This window comes from Nannobrachium achirus (assembly GCF_963921795.1).
Source record: "Nannobrachium achirus genome assembly, chromosome: 22".
Classification (NCBI taxonomy): domain Eukaryota; kingdom Metazoa; phylum Chordata; class Actinopteri; order Myctophiformes; family Myctophidae; genus Nannobrachium; species Nannobrachium achirus.
The window spans coordinates 16,744,427-16,762,971 of NC_137829.1; the positions used below are offsets into that span (position 1 = coordinate 16,744,427).

At 42.6% G+C, this 18,545-nt stretch overlaps 1 protein-coding gene across 1 annotated transcript in view; it reads left to right on the forward strand.

The window, feature by feature from the left end:
- Nucleotides 1-550: 550 nt before the first annotated feature.
- kalrna (kalirin RhoGEF kinase a) overlaps nucleotides 551-18,545 on the forward strand; it is a gene marked incomplete at both ends in the record, with an annotated part of 160,617 nt that continues 142,622 nt past the window's right edge. Inside the window, one exon of the mRNA XM_080752719.1 lies at nucleotides 551-647. Within this exon, the coding sequence (XP_080608845.1) occupies nucleotides 551-647 (97 nt within the window). The remainder of the gene's footprint in view (nucleotides 648-18,545) is intronic.

Consider the following 18,545-nt stretch of genomic DNA (forward strand, 5'->3'; position numbering starts at 1 on the left):
TCGTACACACATGGTTTTGTTTAGATTGATTTGTTCTACTTTTGCTTTGACATTAATTCAAAGTGTAGAGAGAGAGAGAGAGAGAGAGAGGTAGAGACAGAACAGAGAGAGAGAGAAGGTAGAGAGAGGTAGCGGCAGAACACACAGAGAGAGAGGGTAGAGAGAGCAAGAGTGTGCACCCAGAGAGAGAGGAACAATAGGCAGAAAGCAGCCAACGGTTTGTTGGAGCGAGAAAACAGAAAATAAAGAAAGAAAAGGAAACACGAAACATAGACACAATGTAGAAACAAGAAACTACACAACAACACTACACACCGTGAAGGTAGGAGACACACACACACTGACACACACGACCAAAAAGAGAGAGAGAGAGAGAGAGAGAGAGAGAGAGAGAGAGAGAGAGAGAGAGAGAGAGAGAGAGAGGGGATCCTCCTCCTTTCTCCTCCATTCCTTCCCTTGGATTCATTAATATTTCCATAATAACAATCATAATAACCATAATAATCATAATCATTATTATTTTGCTGCTTATTGCTGGAGGAGGAGCAACATGAATGTATCCTCGGCTGGCCGGGTGGCCGCCGAGGCGCCGCTAGCCGAGCAGCAACAACCCGACGATGTGGACACCACAGCGTTCTACACAGCAGGTACACACACACACACACACACACACACACACACACACACACACACACACACACACACACACACACACACACACACACACACACACACACACACACACACCCCTCTGTTATGTTATTAGCCTCTGGCGTCGCTAGCCGACGAAGACGAGAGGTTTTAGTTCAGCCTTTACAACAACACACCGCTATTGTTGTTCTACTGTTAGCTCTCTGGCGTCGCTAGCCGACCAACAGCCCGCTTTGTGCGTGTGCAGCTGTCTGGTCGGCTGGCGCCGCTAGCAGGCTGCTGTACCGTTATGATGATGAGGATGATTGAATGGATGTTTTGGTTTGGAGGTGATTGACTGCATGCTGCCAGCTGATGGCTGTTCTGTTGTTGTTGTTATTACACACACACACACACACACACACACACACACACACACACACACACACACACACACACACACACACACACACACACACGCACACGCACGCACACACACACACACACACAGTAGATAAGGTGTGTGTTAAATGAATGAAAGAAATGTGGCTCTTGCCTTTGCCAGAAACCATGTTATCTAGTTCAAAACTGTGTGTGTGTGTGTGTGTGTGTGTGTGTGTGTGTGTGTGTGTGTGTGTGTGTGTGTGTGTGTGTGTGTTTGCGCGCGTGCATGTGAGAATATGGTCTTTTGTTGATACCTAAGGGAAAAAAGTTGATGGCTTGCCTAGTAGCCTAGATTCACTACTACTACTACTGACACACACATACACACACACACACACACACACACACACACACACACACACACACACACTGCATGCAGCATTAATAGAGGACACACCCTGACTCCAGCTCTCTCTCTCTCTCTCTCTCTCTCTCTCTCTCTCTCTCTCTCTCTCTCTCTCTCTCTCTCTATTCAATTTCAAAAGCTTTATTGGCAGGATAAAATATGTCTTTACATTGTCAAAGCATACATATAACATAAAAAAAATCATAACATTGCATGTACAGGGACACAACGGAACAATAAACATCACAACACCAATGAAAATAATAATGAAAACCAGTAAATACCAAACAATGCTACAAATATAAGTTATATTATTTATATCCAGATGTACTTGGTTCTTCTGTCCACCGGCTGTCCCTCAGTTGATGACAACTCCGCACATATTGTGCAGCCAGAAAGATGCATTTAGACTGTTCTCCCATGCAGAACATATTGAAGTGACAACTTATTAATGGTGGAATCAAATTCTATACGTTTATTTGTTGACTAAACCAAATTTCAGTAATGTGAAATACCACTCTTGCATTTGGAAACACTGGTATAGTGACTTATTTTAGTGTTTTGATTGCTTTATTTATTGTGTGTGATTTGATGTTTTTAAATGTTGTGGTTTTTGTATTGTCTTCCTATTGGACATTGTGTCTGTCAATAAAGAGTTGATGATTTAAAATGTTCTTTAATTTTAGGGAAGAATGATGCTCTAATGTCTTTATGTGTCACACTGTCTGTAACAAGAAGTGTAGCACTCTCTCTACCTCTCCTTGAGAACAGAGTGAACACAGTCTGTCTTCTCTAGGCGGCCAGGTCTTTTTGTGTCTGCCTGTTTCTATGGCCAGGTGGTGCTCACTGAGTCAGTTTTGGATCAGTAACAGTGCACAGGTATTCTACAACTGTGTATTCTCCGTTTAGGGCCCAATAGCATTCTAATTTGCTTTGGGTTTTTGTTGTATTTTTCCAATATGTGATATAGTTTTCTTGTTGCATTTTGATTATTTGGTTAGCGGAGTTTGGAGGTCAGTCTCAGGACAAACTCTCTCTCTCTCTCTCTCTCTCTCTCTCTCTCTCTCTCTCTCTCTCTCTCTCTCTCTCTCTCTCTCTCTCAGGCATTACATTTTATATTCAGTTCTATTGTGAAAATAGCAGATCTACATGCTCACAACGCCTCGTTCTCGAGGCGTTGTGAGCATGTAGATCGACTATTTTCACAATTTCTGCCTCTAATATTTGACAATTTGCCAATGTTTAATTTGTCATTTTAGAGGTATTAAAAAGTCCTTAAATTGTCTCTTTATAAATGTGCAGATACCGCCATACACTTTGAGTGAGAAAACAATCATCTGGGGACCATATCCCTTATGGCAGTGGTTCTCAACCTGTGGATCGGGACCCCCAGGTTGAGAACCACTGCCATAAGGGACACGTCTTTTAGTTTGCGTCATGTCTTTTAGTTTAGTTTGCATCATGTATTTTAGTTTGCATCATGTATTTTAGTTTGCATCATGTATTTTAGTTTGCATCATGTATTTTAGTTTGCATCATGTATTTTAGTTTGCATTTATTTAGCAAATGTAATTTGCTACATTTCTCTGGCGATGCAGTGTAGTTAAAGGACAACTTCCTTTAACTACAAACTGGTGTAAACAGTTGTTGGTGTTTTGCCTGCCTATTTGTTTGGTGAGTCGAGAGTAACTTGTAGCTTAGCTAACTACATTTTCCAAGTAGCTTGCCCATCACTGTTAATGAGGCTGTTGCAGCTATAGAAGATACCTACTGTACCGTATGTATATCTGCATGATGGTGATTGTTTAGACAGATTCTAGCTAGGTTCATTCATTGTTTGCCTTCCATCCTATAGTTTCAAATGTACAGACTGTTACCTAAAGGTAGTAGCCTATGCCTATGTCTTTTAGACATATGTTTACCTGCTATCCTATCAGAGTATTATCTTGTTTATTGTTTAGAAGACTGATCAGATGTTTCACCCACATAGTTCAACCCGCATGGGCATTTAATCTAACATGACATGGGTAGTGGTACATGTGATGACATCATTGATGGAGTATTTTCTCCCTGTATGGGGATGGGGAAAAATGGTTACCTCTGCTCTGACCATTTTATGACATTGAGTGACCTCTGTCCTCTTCTATAGGTGGTTCTTTCAGATCTGCCGATACAGCCGAGTCTGATGATAATATGTGCCAATGTTGTTGTTGTTTTTTTCTTTTTCTAATAGGTCATTTGTGTGAATCGTGCAGATCCAATGAGATAATGTTTAGGGGGTGTGCCGTGTTGTCTGTTCGGCAAGCCTACAATGGCTTTTTATATTGAAGGTTCAGTCTGAAGCCTGTGTACGGGCCCGTCCTTTCAGGCGATGGCAAAAACATCCCTTCAGTGTCAGACTCATAGTCCTCCTCATTTATTATGTTCACCTTCCCTTTTCTTTGGTTCGCGTTAAGAAATACCAGTTTGTCTACGTGGGCAGGATGTAAACTTGACCGCTGTCGGGTGACCGTGTTCCAGGCCAGGGAAAAGACACGTTCACTTGGAGTGCTGGTGGCTGGAATAGCCAGGTAGCTTTTGGAAAGCTTGGCAAGACGGGGGAAATGCTCCTCATTTTTTGCCCACAACGCCAAGGGGTTTTCCATTGTAGCTATTTGGGTTAATTGTGTGCAATCCCGCAGTTCCTCTGCAGCAGTTGTGGCTCGGTGCTTTCGTAATTAGGTCCAAACAGTCACTCTCCAGTCTAGCGGTTTCTCCACGGGGAGTCACCGACTCCGTTCCAACGCTGTCCTCGATGTCTGAGGTGACATCATCATCATCATCTATGGTGAAAATTAAGACACATTAATGGCGTTGTTTTTCTAACTATTCAACTATTCTAATTATAGCCGATCTACAAGCTCACAACGCGGCGCGCTTTGCACCACGTTGTGAGCTTGAGATCGGCTATAATTAGAATAGTTGACCATCATTCTGGTGCCATTCGTGAGAGTGTGGTCGGGACCTGCTTGCAGATTTCTTAGCAGCATGACTAGTGTGCCTACTTTCAACTTGAGGTTATGATCAGGGATTCTAGAGGGTGTCAGTGAATTGAGGAATTCCACAGGCACATAATCCTTGTGTTCGTCCTCCTGAAGTCGGCTGAAAGGTAGACTCTCTTTAGGGAAGTCAGCCAAGCATAATGTTGTTGCTCTCTTTTTTTTATGTATTATTTGGGGCTTTTATGCCTTTTTATTGATAGCACAGTAAACTGACAGGAAATGGGGAGAGAGAGAGATGGGGAGTGACATGCTGCAAAGGTCGTCAGGATTGGGAATCGAACCGGCGACGCCTATGTGGTATGCGCCTTGACCAGTAGGCCACCGGACGCCCCCATGTTGTTGCTCTCTTTGATGAGCCTAGCCAGGGAGGCTTCGTCATTGATGTTGTCCTAATGCCCAGTGATGTTTTTCTGCGTGGTCCCATGGATAGACAGCAGTAAAACCTAAGATTGTGCTTGCGATGTTCATATGATAGCACATTCAATCATAAACGGCCATTTATGTGAAACGTCTATGACGTCTGACATCATACAATGACCTTTATGCCCATATATGGTGATAACTGATGTCATCAATAGTCACATTTGAAAATGTGTGTGATGTCAGTGTGATTTAAAACGGATGTGTGTCCATATATGGAGATCTCTGTATCTCTCAGTCCTTGTCCCCTTTTATGGGCATATTGGCGGTTCTACTGAAGAAAAAAAATAGGTTTTGTACAACTGTACATCATGCAAGTACAGAAATGTCAGGGGAAATAGATAAGAACGTAGGCAAAGATCTGAGCTATCCGTGTGCGAAAGTTGGAGTCTGTAGAACCAACCATGATGTGCTTTGAGACCCCTGTCATGCAATTCGGGCCTCGGCTTCAATTAGTAGTTGGGATTAGTAGTTGGGATGGTTATCATCTGTAGCTCCAGGTTGTTCATCGCCACCGTCCTCTGCCGATGCCAGCTGTGTCAAGTGTGCCCAGGCCTCCGCTCTGGAACTTTCTGGGAGGCAGTTTAGCTGCTTGAAGCTGGGATCCAGCATGCATGCCGTGATAGGGACGGATTCAGCCAAACCATCAGTCTCCAACTTGAAGCGTGTTGTGAGCTCTGTCCTCACGTTGTCCTTGAACTTGCGGGTAACCACCAAATTAGACTCTCTGGCTCTCAGCCTGTTGTCAACCAGGTTCAGTAGGACAGGATAGATAAACGACAGGGATCAGCTGCTCCATTAAATCCCACTGGCTGTTTTTAAGGGAGAGGTCCTTTTTCTGGGATGGCTTCGTTGTCTCCTTGTCGTTGAGCAGTGCACCGGGATGCACTGCTCATACAGACGTTCTATCATGGTGAATTTGGAATTCCAGCGGGTCACGCAATTGTTTTGGAGCTTGTGGATTTTCATACCCAGGTTTTGCTGACATTTCTTCAAAGCACAATGTCTAGCAGCTGTTGTGGTCTTCACAATCGCAGGTAAATCTAACTCCGCTTTTATGGCTAGTTGAAGGGTGTGTCCTGTGCGCCCAAGGTGGTTGGGGAAACTCCTCACAAAGCTCCATTGCCAGATTCATGCTGCTTGCATTGTCATGTACAGTGCAACACACAAGCAAGTTCCACTCCCCGATCGTTTGTCAGCTTTTGGGCAATATTTACAGCAGTGTGTCTCTCGGGCATGAGGGTAGTTCGCAGCACTCTTGATTTTATCTGCCAGGAGTCTGTAATGTAGTGAGCGGTCACTAATATACGGATCCCTAGTACAAGACGTCCACAAGTCGGTAGTGAGAGAGAGACTTTTATTCCATCTCATTGGTAATTTTGTCTCTCAGAGTATTATACTGCAGTATGATTGTCTTCTAGTTCCAAATTGTTGCATGACACGGGATTGTATAGTTTGGCTCGAAAAACACTATTATTTCCTTGAAGCCTTCTCCAGAAAGGGTAGTCTTACACAGTTTACACTCCACCGTTTTCTTCTCCACATCTTCTCTGTAATACTCCCATATAGCTGAGCGACTAGCCTGTTTAGCTGGGGCTGGGCCCAACACATCACTTGTTGCTGCTTTGTTGTTCACTGCCATGCTTGTTTACTGACAAAACCTGTCAGATGACTAAAATGTGATTAAAACTGTCTTTATTTTATTTTTATTTCATTCAAAAGACAGACTAAAAACTACGTATCCTTGTGTCTGTTGGTGGCCGGGATTTATTCTGTTCATTCATTTGTTGCTGGATCTCCTCTGTTTGATTTCCTGTTCTTTCAAGGAACCTGTGTGTGTGTGTGTGTGTGTGTGTGTGTGTGTGTGTGTGTGTGTGTGTGTGTGTGTGTGTGTGTGTGTGTGTGTGTGTGTGTGTGTGTGTGTGTGTGTGTGTGTGTGTGTGTGTGTGCACGAGTGCGTGTGTGCGCACGTGAGGCTGACAGACAGAGTGGCCAGATTAACTGGATTAGCTCTGAGAGAGAGAGGGAGAGAGAGAGAGAGAGAGAGAGAGAGAGAGAGAGAGAGGTTTCCTTCCTCCTAGAATCTTTTGTCTTCCTCATTCTGAAAGCCTTTCTTCTCTCTGGACAGCTGTGTGTGTGTGTGTGTGTGTGTGTGTGTGTGTGTGTGTGTGTGTGTGTGTGTGTGTGTGTGTGTGTGTGTGTGTGTTACTAATTGGACCAAATGTCCCCATTAGTATCTATAGTAGAATATAGATTTACAATGAGAAAAAGGCTTGTTTGTTGAAAACGTATACATTTTTTGCAGAATCTTTATCATATTACAGCTGCAACTGCTAGTTAAATTTTTGGTTATCACAATTCACATTCTCACTGCAGTCAGCTCTCTGGCATAGATTCAAAATTAAATGCACACTAAACTCAGCCCCCTCTGGGCAACAGACAGTAGAGTACAGTAGAGGCACTGCGTGACGTCAAAAGCAATATTAGCCAAACAAATAGCCTGATTACCTTTTCTTTTGCGTGTCATAACAACTTTAGTCTTGGAGGATTTGCCTCGATATGTGGGCTTTTTGAGACACCGGTAACCTCCTCCATCTTTGTCGCTGGTTACCCATACTTGTGCAGCACTACTCAGATTCTGCGCTGGGCTGACTTCCGGCCCAGAGATATAATAGTTTCTTCCCAGAAGTTCTTCTCGCCCCCCTAGTGGCGAAAAAAAAAGAACTTCTGGGAACTCAGATTATAACAACTTTAACTAGGAACAGTGCTCTTCCGGGCACAGGTCTCCGCCATGGGTAAGGTGTCCTGGTGCTATAATAGGCCAATCTGAAAAGTGTGGCATTTGGGAATATGTTTGGCAAATGTCAAGGTAATCTCAAGCTGCGTTCATGATTTGAGGCATTTTGGAAGGGAATATTGGCCAACTAGGATGGAATATGAAATGCACAAAGTGAATGGCAAATCGAGTTGCAAAGTGAAGTTAACGTTGTTTAACGTAATTTAATGCAATCAGATAGGACTTTTCTGTTTGGATGTATGGGCTTTCAAGGCCAGAGAGTATTTCTTTTGCCACTCAGTAGGCGTTCCCGCATAACCTCCGGGTATGATGATGATGTCATGCGCATACCCTCTATATCGGACAGATCGGTCTTGATCACATGACTATAGAGATACTGTGTAGTGATTTGTGTGATTGTTGGAGATAATCTGATGGAGTATATCAAAGAATGTGTTTTACAAAAGTTGGCCTTCTGGTGGCGCTATAGAAGCCAAATGTGAAAAATGCAGGGCAAAGGTTTTTCCTTAGCGAGATAGAGATACTGTCTAACGATTTGTATGATTTCTGGATAAAATCTCTAAGCGTAGCGTCCAAAGATGTGTTTTGCAAACATCGGCCTCATGGTGGCGCTAGAACAAGGCCCAGTGAAAAATGTGGGGCAGATGTTCTGAATTGGCATCCAGGGAGTGTGTGTGTGTGCTCAGTTTGGACAAACACATGGACGGACGGACGGACAGACACACACACACACACACACACACACACACGCACACACACACACACACACACACACACACACACACACTCACACACACGGACTGACGGACAGACGGACGGACAGACAGACAGACAGGGGAGAAAACATTCTCTCCTGGCTGAGACAACTAGCTGCCCTTAATCAAATGGACTACAAAGACATTCTGTGTGTGTGTGCGTGCGTGAGTGAGTGAGTGCGCGTGCAGGCTATTAGTCAGATTGACAGGGCAGACTGGAGCCACTAAGTTCAGTAGTATATGGTAGTTGTCCGGGAGAAAGCTTGCAAGTCCTAAAGCATTCCTTTTTGAGTGGTGTTGACCGCTTCTACATCTGGCTATGGCTGGGTCTCAGGTCCATACTCTGATCTGTCCTATCACCTACATCCTAGCTCCTACAGGAAGTAGAATTTCGGTCGGCCATTGTGTTCTGCTTGTCAAGTCTCTTATGCCTGCCAAAGATTTTCTATATATGAAGAAGTGCGACATTGCACACAAAGCCTACAAATAGGCTCCTAAGTGGGTGCCGGCTCTGACGGCAAATCTCGCAAGCGTCCTCTTTACTGGTGCTATAAATCCCGCGAGAGTGTGTTGCTGGGACAGATAAAGTAGTCAGGTGATATCTTAAAAAGTCCTGGAATAAATTCCTTACCAAAACATTTCGGTCCCATCCTCTTTTACAGTACACTTTAAGACATAATAAGACAGAATAAAGCCATAATAAGAAATAATGTGTTGGTAATTAGAGGTAATATGTTTTATTAGACAGAAACAAAGACAGAATAGTAGAAAGAGCGAATACATTCTCTGGCACCGGCACCTGCCGCGGAACTGCAGTGGCAGACACTGCCGCACAACCGGCAGTTCGACCAGCAGTCGCACTCCATCGCCGGCGATAGGACCAGCAGTCCCGCCAGTAGGACCGGCGGCCGCCGAACGCACCGGCAGGTAAACTGCCCGTCAGTGCGGTGGTGGCTGCCGCGGCAGTTACCAGCGTCCTACCTACCGTTCCGTGCGGCGACCGCCACTGCTTACCTGCCGGTCCGTTCGGCGGCCGCCGGTCCTACTGGCGGGACTGCTGGTCCTATCGCCGGTTGTGCGGCAGTGTCTGCCACTGCAGTTCCGCGGCAGGTGCCGGTGCCAGAGAATGTATTCGCTCGTTCTACTATTCTGTCTTTGTTTCTGTCTAATAAAACATATTAGCTCTAATTACCAACACATTCTTTCTTATGATGGCTTTATTCTGTCTTATTATGTCTTATTATGTCTTAAAGTGTACTGTAAAAGAGGATGGGACCAACATTTCTTCACCAATGTGTTTGTAAAGGTGTCTAGTAACACATCTCACAAAGACTGAAATTCAGTTTCCCTAGGAGAATTTGTTTTGAATGGAAAACATTCCTTGGGGTCAAGGCGGCTCTCACAAAACCTTGAAAAGTGATGACTCATCACTAAACAATAATTGTATGGGGGCTGTTTCTAGCCCACGGAATGTTTTTTGTGCAAAACAAATGCTTGCAATGGATTCAGAATCATTAAAAACCCCTAGTTTGACCCCTCACATGCTACTTAAAGCATATTTATTTTGGTGTGTTTTATCCTGTATAGTTAACACATCTGGTGCCAACCCCGAGTTTCCCGAGTTTGTATTGATACCAACGCTGTGCCAACCCCGAGTTTCCCGAGTTTGGGCCGTTTTTGAAAAAAAAGTTAAAAAAATTGCATGTTTAACCCCCATACCAACCCATTCTTTCAAACATGGCAGCCATGTTTGTTTACATCTGAAGAAAACATAATGGCCCATAAATCATGAATGCCTGAACGGATTTCCAAGCGGATTTTTTTGTTTGAAAGCTGTGAACAGCATCTACACACGTGGTGCATCATCTAGGCATGGGCGTGCACTTTTTACACAATTGCACAATTACATGGAAGTCTATGGTAACCATGGCAACGCGAGACATTGAAGAGAAAAAATCATTGCAACATAAGTGTTAATTTAATGGGACTCCAACTTTCATCAGCTGTAAAGGATTCTCCTAGGGAAACTGAATTTCCGTGTTTGTGAGATGGGTTACTAGACACCTTTACAAACACATTGGTGAAGAAATGTTTTGGTAAGGAATTTATTCTAGGATTTGACACAATTTCTGAAGATATCCCCTGACTAAAGGGCAATAATAACGTTGATTTTCTCCTTTTTTGTGTAGCTGAAAAAAGACACTTTAGTATTATATGACAATTTAGTTAATATTATGTGGCTTGTGACGATCGGGTCTAATATTTAGTTCAGTGACCATGGAGCAAAATAATCGTTCAGAAGCTGTGTTCACTTTAGCTCTCTCATTGTAAATGAATAGACTCCAACTTCCGCCTCCTAAAAAAGGTATCCACCTACTGTACGTCACGCAGAAACGGGAAGTACAGGTCTGTTCCCACCTCTTGCTATCACTCTCTTGGTGCCTGCCCGGAGGACAGGATTAGGAAGCTTCAGTGAGGAGGTAGGATGTAGGGCAGGGGTTCCCAATTTGTTTTGTCTCAGGGCACCCCATAAATATCTTTTTAATCCGAGGCACCCCTACATTATAATTCTCACTCCCAGCACCTTATATTTATAGCATATCGTCGCTGTCAGGTAGAAACCTTGTATGTTCAAAACCATTCGTTTTGTATTTACCATCTTTAAAATGTACTAAACTTGTGAAAAAAGCAGATCTACAAGCACAGCTTGTAGATCGGCTGTTTTCACTCGTTTTGTGTGACAGTCTTGTATGATGAAGCAGGGCTTTACTTTACCAAAAGACATATACATTTGAAACTTGGAGATACAAGGTTTTGGCCAGACAGTGACAATATTTTAGTGATTATGTTATGAGGAAAACGTTGAGATAATGGCAATTTTGGTTAGAACTGAATGAAAATAACTTTGTACTTAAAGTTTAAAATGATACTAAATATTTTTCAAGTGTCCAAATAAATTCCAAATATTATCAAATGATCTCGCGGCACCCCTTGACTGCCGTCGCGGCACCCCAGGGTGCCCCGTCACCCACTTTGAAAACCCCTGATGTAGGGAACCCAAGTGCTTCCTTCTAAAACTAGTGTATAGCAAACACAGCAGCAGACCTCTATCATGATGTCTTCTCTTCTCTTTGGTCTTTCTCTCAGGCTTTACGACCAAATGACCAATCAGCCTCAGCGGTCCACCCCTCATCCAATCAGCATTGATTTTTTTGTTCTCCTAAGCTATGGACAACCATGTGACCAGATTCAACCAATCACTGATTTATTTGGGCTTCGGGAACGTACGTCACTCTGTCTCTTACCATGAAATGCACACACACACACACACACACACACACACACACACACACACACACACACACACACACACACACACACGCACACACGCACACACACGCACAGAGTGATAAAGTAATTACTTGCGGTTAAGCATGCTCTTAGAAGGTCCTATCCAAGTGTGTGTGTGTGTGTGTGTGTGTGTGTGTGTGTGTGTGTGTGTGTGTGTGTGTGTGTGTGTGTGTGTGTGTGTGTGTGTGTGTGTGTGTGTGGGCGCGCGTGTGCGTGCGTGCATGTTGCTCCCCAGTTTACTCAGTAACATGTTGGCATCTTTATCAACTAGGGTTTTGTTGAAAGGCAACAAAAGATTAGAGAGAAATCACAAAACCAGCCAATGATTAAATAATGTAATTTTAATTATTATATGGGGGGGGGGGGGCAGAACCAGAGGTCAGAGGTCATAGTTAGTTGTGCTTCTGTGTCACGCACCGGAAAGAACTTTCCACACACACGTGTGTGTGTGTGTGTGTGTGTGTGTGTGTGTGTGTGTGTGTGTGTGTGTGTGTGTGTGTGTGTGTGTGTGTGTGTGTGTGTGTGTGTGTGTGTGTGTGTGTGTGTGTGTGTGTCAGTTGTCAGTGTGCAGTCAGCTGCTGAAGTACCGGAAGAGCTTTGGAGAGGGTGTGTGTGTGTGTGTGTGTGTGTGTGTGTGTGTGTGTGTGTGTATGCGTGCACGCGCGCAATGCTGCGTGCGTGCGTGTTGCTGACAGTTGAGTCCTTCTCGGCGCCAGGTTTCATGTCAAACGACTACAACAAATTTGTGATCCAGAAATAGATGGAATCTTAACACACACACACACACACGCACGCACGCACGCACGCACACACACACACACACACACACACACACACACTAAGGCTGTCAAATTAATATTTGAATATCGAATATTCCTCAAACATGGAAAAAAATATGTACATTCGAATATGAAAATGTATTAATTATTAAACAAATAAATACAAATAAAATCCGTCCACGCACAGTTGTACTCTAGAAGTATAGCTCTCGGCCACGCACCACAGTATTGGAAGTATAGCTCTCTCATCACACGTTGAGACGCTGTTAGCTTAAAGGAGTAGTTCACCCCCAAAATGACTTTTTTGTTCTATTTATTAATCACGCCAAGGAGACTTGAGTTCAATAATGATATGATATGATATAGTACTTTATTGTCAGTTCACACTGAAATTTGTCTTACGACACAGCAGTCATGTATTCAAAACATATATACAAACATTTGTAACACATCAAGGCATACGTGACACGCTGAGTCGCGGTGCAGCCCCTGTACCAGCCCCTGTACCAGCGCACCAGCGCACCAATAATAATTTTAGTTTTTTGTCGCATCCCTAAGACAATCATTTGATTACAATAAATGTACCCCCAATGATTCCGGATGGGGACCCAAATGCATTTGGGTCCCCGTCCGGAATCATTGGGGGTAAATTTACTAGAATACATTTTCTGTTTTAGGAATGCGAGAAAAAAACTAAAAATATTATTGAACTCCAGTCTCCATGGCATGAGTAATCTAGGGCTGTAATCTAACCCTGTTTTAGGGATTCGAACTTCGGGGGGATTTTCCGAACGGACCATCGAACCTTCGATTTTTAATTACTTTAATAAAAACCGAACAAGCGACCATCGAACCAACGGACGTACAGTACCTTTAACCAGCTAAAACAGTGTAGGAAATGTGTTAAATGCGCTTGTATCCATTGAAAACGTGTTGATGCGTGACCGCATTAACACGTAGTCGTACGTGTTTTAAAACTACTTTTTAACTGTTAGTGTTTACCGGTAACCTATTTCGTATTATTTCTTATTGGTTTGGATATCTCTACTACTGTGATATTCTGATAGGCCTATCACATTCTGATAATTATTTTTCGTGTAAAAAAAACAAAAAAAAACTGAACCCATTCATTTAGAACTTCGATTGCCAACGCAACGAACGAACGTTCGAATCCCCGAACGTTCGAATCCCCGAACGTTCGTTTGCAGCCCTAGAGTAATCAATAGAAAATAAGTCATTTTGGAGGCTCCTTTAATAGCTTCTCCCTGACGAGTAACAAACTGTTGCAGAACTTTCCCTTGCTATGGAGGAAGGAACTCACCATCATATCATTGTCTCCACGGCATTTCCAGACTAAAGCCCTATTCACATTGGACTAACATTGCCTGAGGACGTGGGGTAATGTAATCTTTACCCCACCACTCCTGTGATTATTATGGCAGATTCGGACAGGATAAGCTTTTACTTAAAAAACAGGATAAGTTTCAAGTAAAACAAAGACATTCTTTGTTTTACTTGAAACTACGGACATTAATCCATTGTCCTCAAAACAGAAAAGACCATTCATTTGTCCACTTTCTCAGTTTTAGCATTTACATTAACCGTATTTATTTAATATTAAAGTATAATTCTGATTCTGAAATTGAGAGTCCAACGACTCAACGAGCCAATTAAACTAGAGAGAGACACCCAAATGCCATCCCCGCACGCAAAGGTTGAGCATGATTAAAATAAAGGTCATAGATATTTATATATGCATTCATTAATTAACAACCAGCAAATAGCCACATCTGAGCACATTTCGATCTATAAGGGAATACTACTACTACTACTACTAATAATAATAATAATAATAACAGTAGCCTATAAAAGCCATTTAAGATGAATTGGAATCCAATAGGCCTACACGTCTGCTGGCAAATAATTAATTATATAATTCCAGTTCAATGCACAAATGTAGGTCATTTCAATTAAGCTCTCACTCACTCCAGTCAACGCTGGTCTGAACAGAGCTTAAGACAATGTAAATCCATCTCAGGGAAACTAGAGACATTTGCAAGTGTAGCGTTATATTGAAAAATGTGACCTAGATAATAACATCACCCTTACATCATCCTAGGTCAGGAGGTGCTGTTATACACATATGTGTATAACAGCACCTCCTAGGGTCACATCATTGAACAGGTCACCTGCAGGTTTCAGCATGACACACTACTCTTGACATGCATTCTGTGACATGCACCTCGTTCTGTTGAATGAGTACAGCATAGTTGCTGCTTAAATCCAATGCAAATATATACCTATCTATCTAGAGAGAGAGATAGATATATTCTGTTTTCATAACTTGATAAATACTTTTTAGTATTGTCCCTGTAAAACTAGAATTGACATATTGTCAATAATTGATCTGTGTTGAATCCAGGTATTATTATTGTTATTATTATTTTATTATTATGACGATTGTAATTGTTTTTATGTTATTATAAATTATTGTTAGGCCTAGTAATGCAACTGATTCGGACTATCTACTGTATCTATATGTCTTTCTCTCTATTGATAGATTTCTCTCTTTCCTTCTCTCTCCCTCTCTCTCTCTCTCTCCCTCTCTCTCTCTCTCTCTGCGCCTCTGTAGAATAGAAATACAAATGAAGTAAGCGAGACAGTGACACTCGGTCGGTTTCTAAACTTTCTACAGCTAGCGTGGTTACTAATAGTCTGGTTACCCCCCCCACACCATCTTTATTGCTCCTCCTCATTGCAGGTAACAGATGATTCGGACGGACAATCGGATATTTCTACAGCGCAGAAATCACTGTGCACGTTACAAAACAAAACACATTCTAGCGAGCACTGAGAGCAGACACTGCGAGCAGACGCTGCAGAAGCCTTGCAGTGGTCTAATTGAGTGGTTAATGACATTTTTAAGGCTTAAGGACATTTTTATACCAATACCTTTTTGTACTTTTACTCAAGTAAGTATTTATACATGCCAGACCAGTGTAAACACTGCAGTGTACTTCCTGAAGAGCCCGGCAGTGTATGATCTGCGCTGTGATTGGCCGGTAGTGTATCATGTGTGTATGATCCGCAATGTGATTGGCCAACGTATACACAACGTATACGGATGATGCAGATGACGTCATTTTGCCGGGAAATCCCGCCCCTGTCAAGGCTAAGTAGAAAACATTTTAAGAAAAGGCTTTTGGGGCTGAAATTAACAGAGTGGGGGTTCTAAAACTTTAGCGATTTAATAGTTAGGACAATTTTAAGATAATGTTTTATAAAAAACGTTACATAGTATAACTTTAAATAATAGGGCGTGAAGTGCTGGCGACCATTGACCATTTATCATTGTGAAGAAGGCTGGACTGAAGTACTTTTACTTTATATGTTGAATTGCGGACTTTTATATTGAAATTCTTTATTAGGAATAAACCATTGAGATGAACCATCTCGTTTTCAAGGACATCCTCAAGTTGCAGATACGTACAGTATCTGTGTAGAACAAACAAAAACTAAACAAATAAACAAAACAAACAAGTGAAACAAAACAAAACAGCACTAAACATAACAGGACAAATCAAACAGCATCAACAAGGGGGGACACAAACTTTTGCTTGTTAGAGTATTTCTACATTGTAGTAGTGATACTTTTACTTAAAGCTATACTGTGTAAGATGCTCAACTAGTGGTCAGTAGCCCTATAGCAAACCGCGGTCGCGTTCGCGTCTTTCGCCCGTTTTTCGTACCTTCACACCCCCGCGTCTGCCTCCACAACGCCGAGAGCTATCTTTAGAGGGGTCCCTGGTTCCTGTGCGTTCGAGAAACGGACTACTTCACCCTGCCTGGTAGGCGAGATTACCTTTTGAGTAAAGAGACACACGGGCGACTACAAATATGGCGACCCCACTTCAAGATGCGCTGTGATTGGCCGGTAGTGTACCATGTGTGCATGATCGGCGATGTGATTGGGCAACGTATACACAACATATACAGATGATGCAGATTACGTCATTTTGGCGCGAAATCCGGTCCACGGCCAGGATCATAGAAAACATATAAAGAGAAGGCTTCAGAAGCTGAAAATAACGGAGTGGGTGTTCTAAAACTTTAGCGATTTAACAGTTAGGACAATTTTAAGATTTGTTTTATAAAAAAAGTTACATGGTACAACTTTAAGTAAAACTTTTTACACCACACACACACACACACACACAGTCACACACACATACACACGTCTGTGTTTCAGGGGACGTTTATTACGGACATACCTGACCTCATGTATCTTCATGTTTTGACACCAACAAAGAAGATATTGTTGCGGGCCTGCTGTGTTAACGCTGTTTCTTCTTCGACTGCTTCATTTAATCTCTGGAAACAACTATAAACCAAAATAGGAGGGGCTGCTAAAAAAGTGACTAGAGGGGGAAAAAGAAGCAGGAGCACTCTAATAAAAATTAGACAGAAGGCGGAGCTAGGCTCACAGCACGTTAGTTTCAATTGGACACGGCGCTGTCGGCTTTGCAAACGATGTGATTCAAGCGCTTCATGGTCACTTGGCTTTAAGGGCAATTTCGGGACCTGTGTATTGGATCTGTGTTTCACAACACAGATCAAAAATATTAATATTAATAATAATCGAATATATTCAATATTTGAGCAAATTTCGAAATTTCAGAGGAATGTTGACAGCCCTAGCATGCACACACACACACACACACACACACACACACACACACACACACACACACACACACACACACACACAGGCATAGTAATATAGCTTACAACGTGTACCTTACAACACATCATTTAGTGCCTTGTAAGCTTGTAGATCAGCTATTTCTGCCCTCTCCCTCTCTCCCCCCTTCTCTCTCACCCCACCTTTATCTCTCTCTCTATCTCTCACCCAACCTTTATCTCTCTCTCTCTCTCTCTCTCTCTCTCTCTCTCTCTCTCTCTCTCTCTCTAATAATACACTACAGTCAGCCATCGTCTGTGCACTCAATTATGGTTTGACACACTCAGGGATTTTCCTGTCAGCTGTGTGTGTGTGTGTGTGTGCGTGCGTGCGTGCGTGCGTGCGTACAGTGACACTGCAGGAATGAGGGAAATCAAATCCTTCCCTTGAGACCAACTGAACTTTAATTACTGGTGACATCTGGAGAGAGAGGAAGAGGGAGGGGGGAGAGGGAGAGAGAGAGACTTTAAAAAAAAAACGTTTTAACAACTCATTTATTCATAAAGGGTTTGCTACATTACTTCTTCGGAGCAATCAATCTCAAACCAAACCACAACAAATGATTTAGACTAGAGCAACACATCAACACAATTGATTCCCATCTCATTTGCAGTAAGAGTTATAACTTCATAGTCCCAAATACTTTTGAACTCATCCAAGTCTTACATTTTTTCATAGTATTTATACTCAAAACGTACTTGTGCTTTGACTAATTTCTTAAAAGCTATTCTGCCCTCCATACATATTTTTCTTTCCTAGTGACATATATTGCCAACTTTGCCTGCCCCTTTGCCTCTTTTTTTTTTTCCATAATTGAAACCAAATATAAACATCTGCTTAGAACAGTGGTCCTCAACCTTTTCAGGCCGTGACCCCCAAAATAATCACATTTTAACGGGGGACTCCCCACCCTGCACAAGCACTTGGAATTGTCGGAGTTTGCATTACATTTGGTTTGGCTTCATCTAGCCTCGGTATCCAGGCATTTCAAGAAGAAACGCCTGGGTCAGCCCCCTTGTAACTGTGGTTCACAACATTTAATTGTAATTTTGCGCAAATAAAATACATCTAGCCGTTCAGATATATTATTTTGCATCAATATTCTTCATGTGAACTGGTTTGGTTATGCTTATATTCAGTGTAATGATCAAAATCACTATGATTTATCACTTGTTTTCCACCGCGACTCACTTCCTTGTTTAGCAGCAGCCGGCAGCAGAATGAGCAGGGAGAGGGGGGGT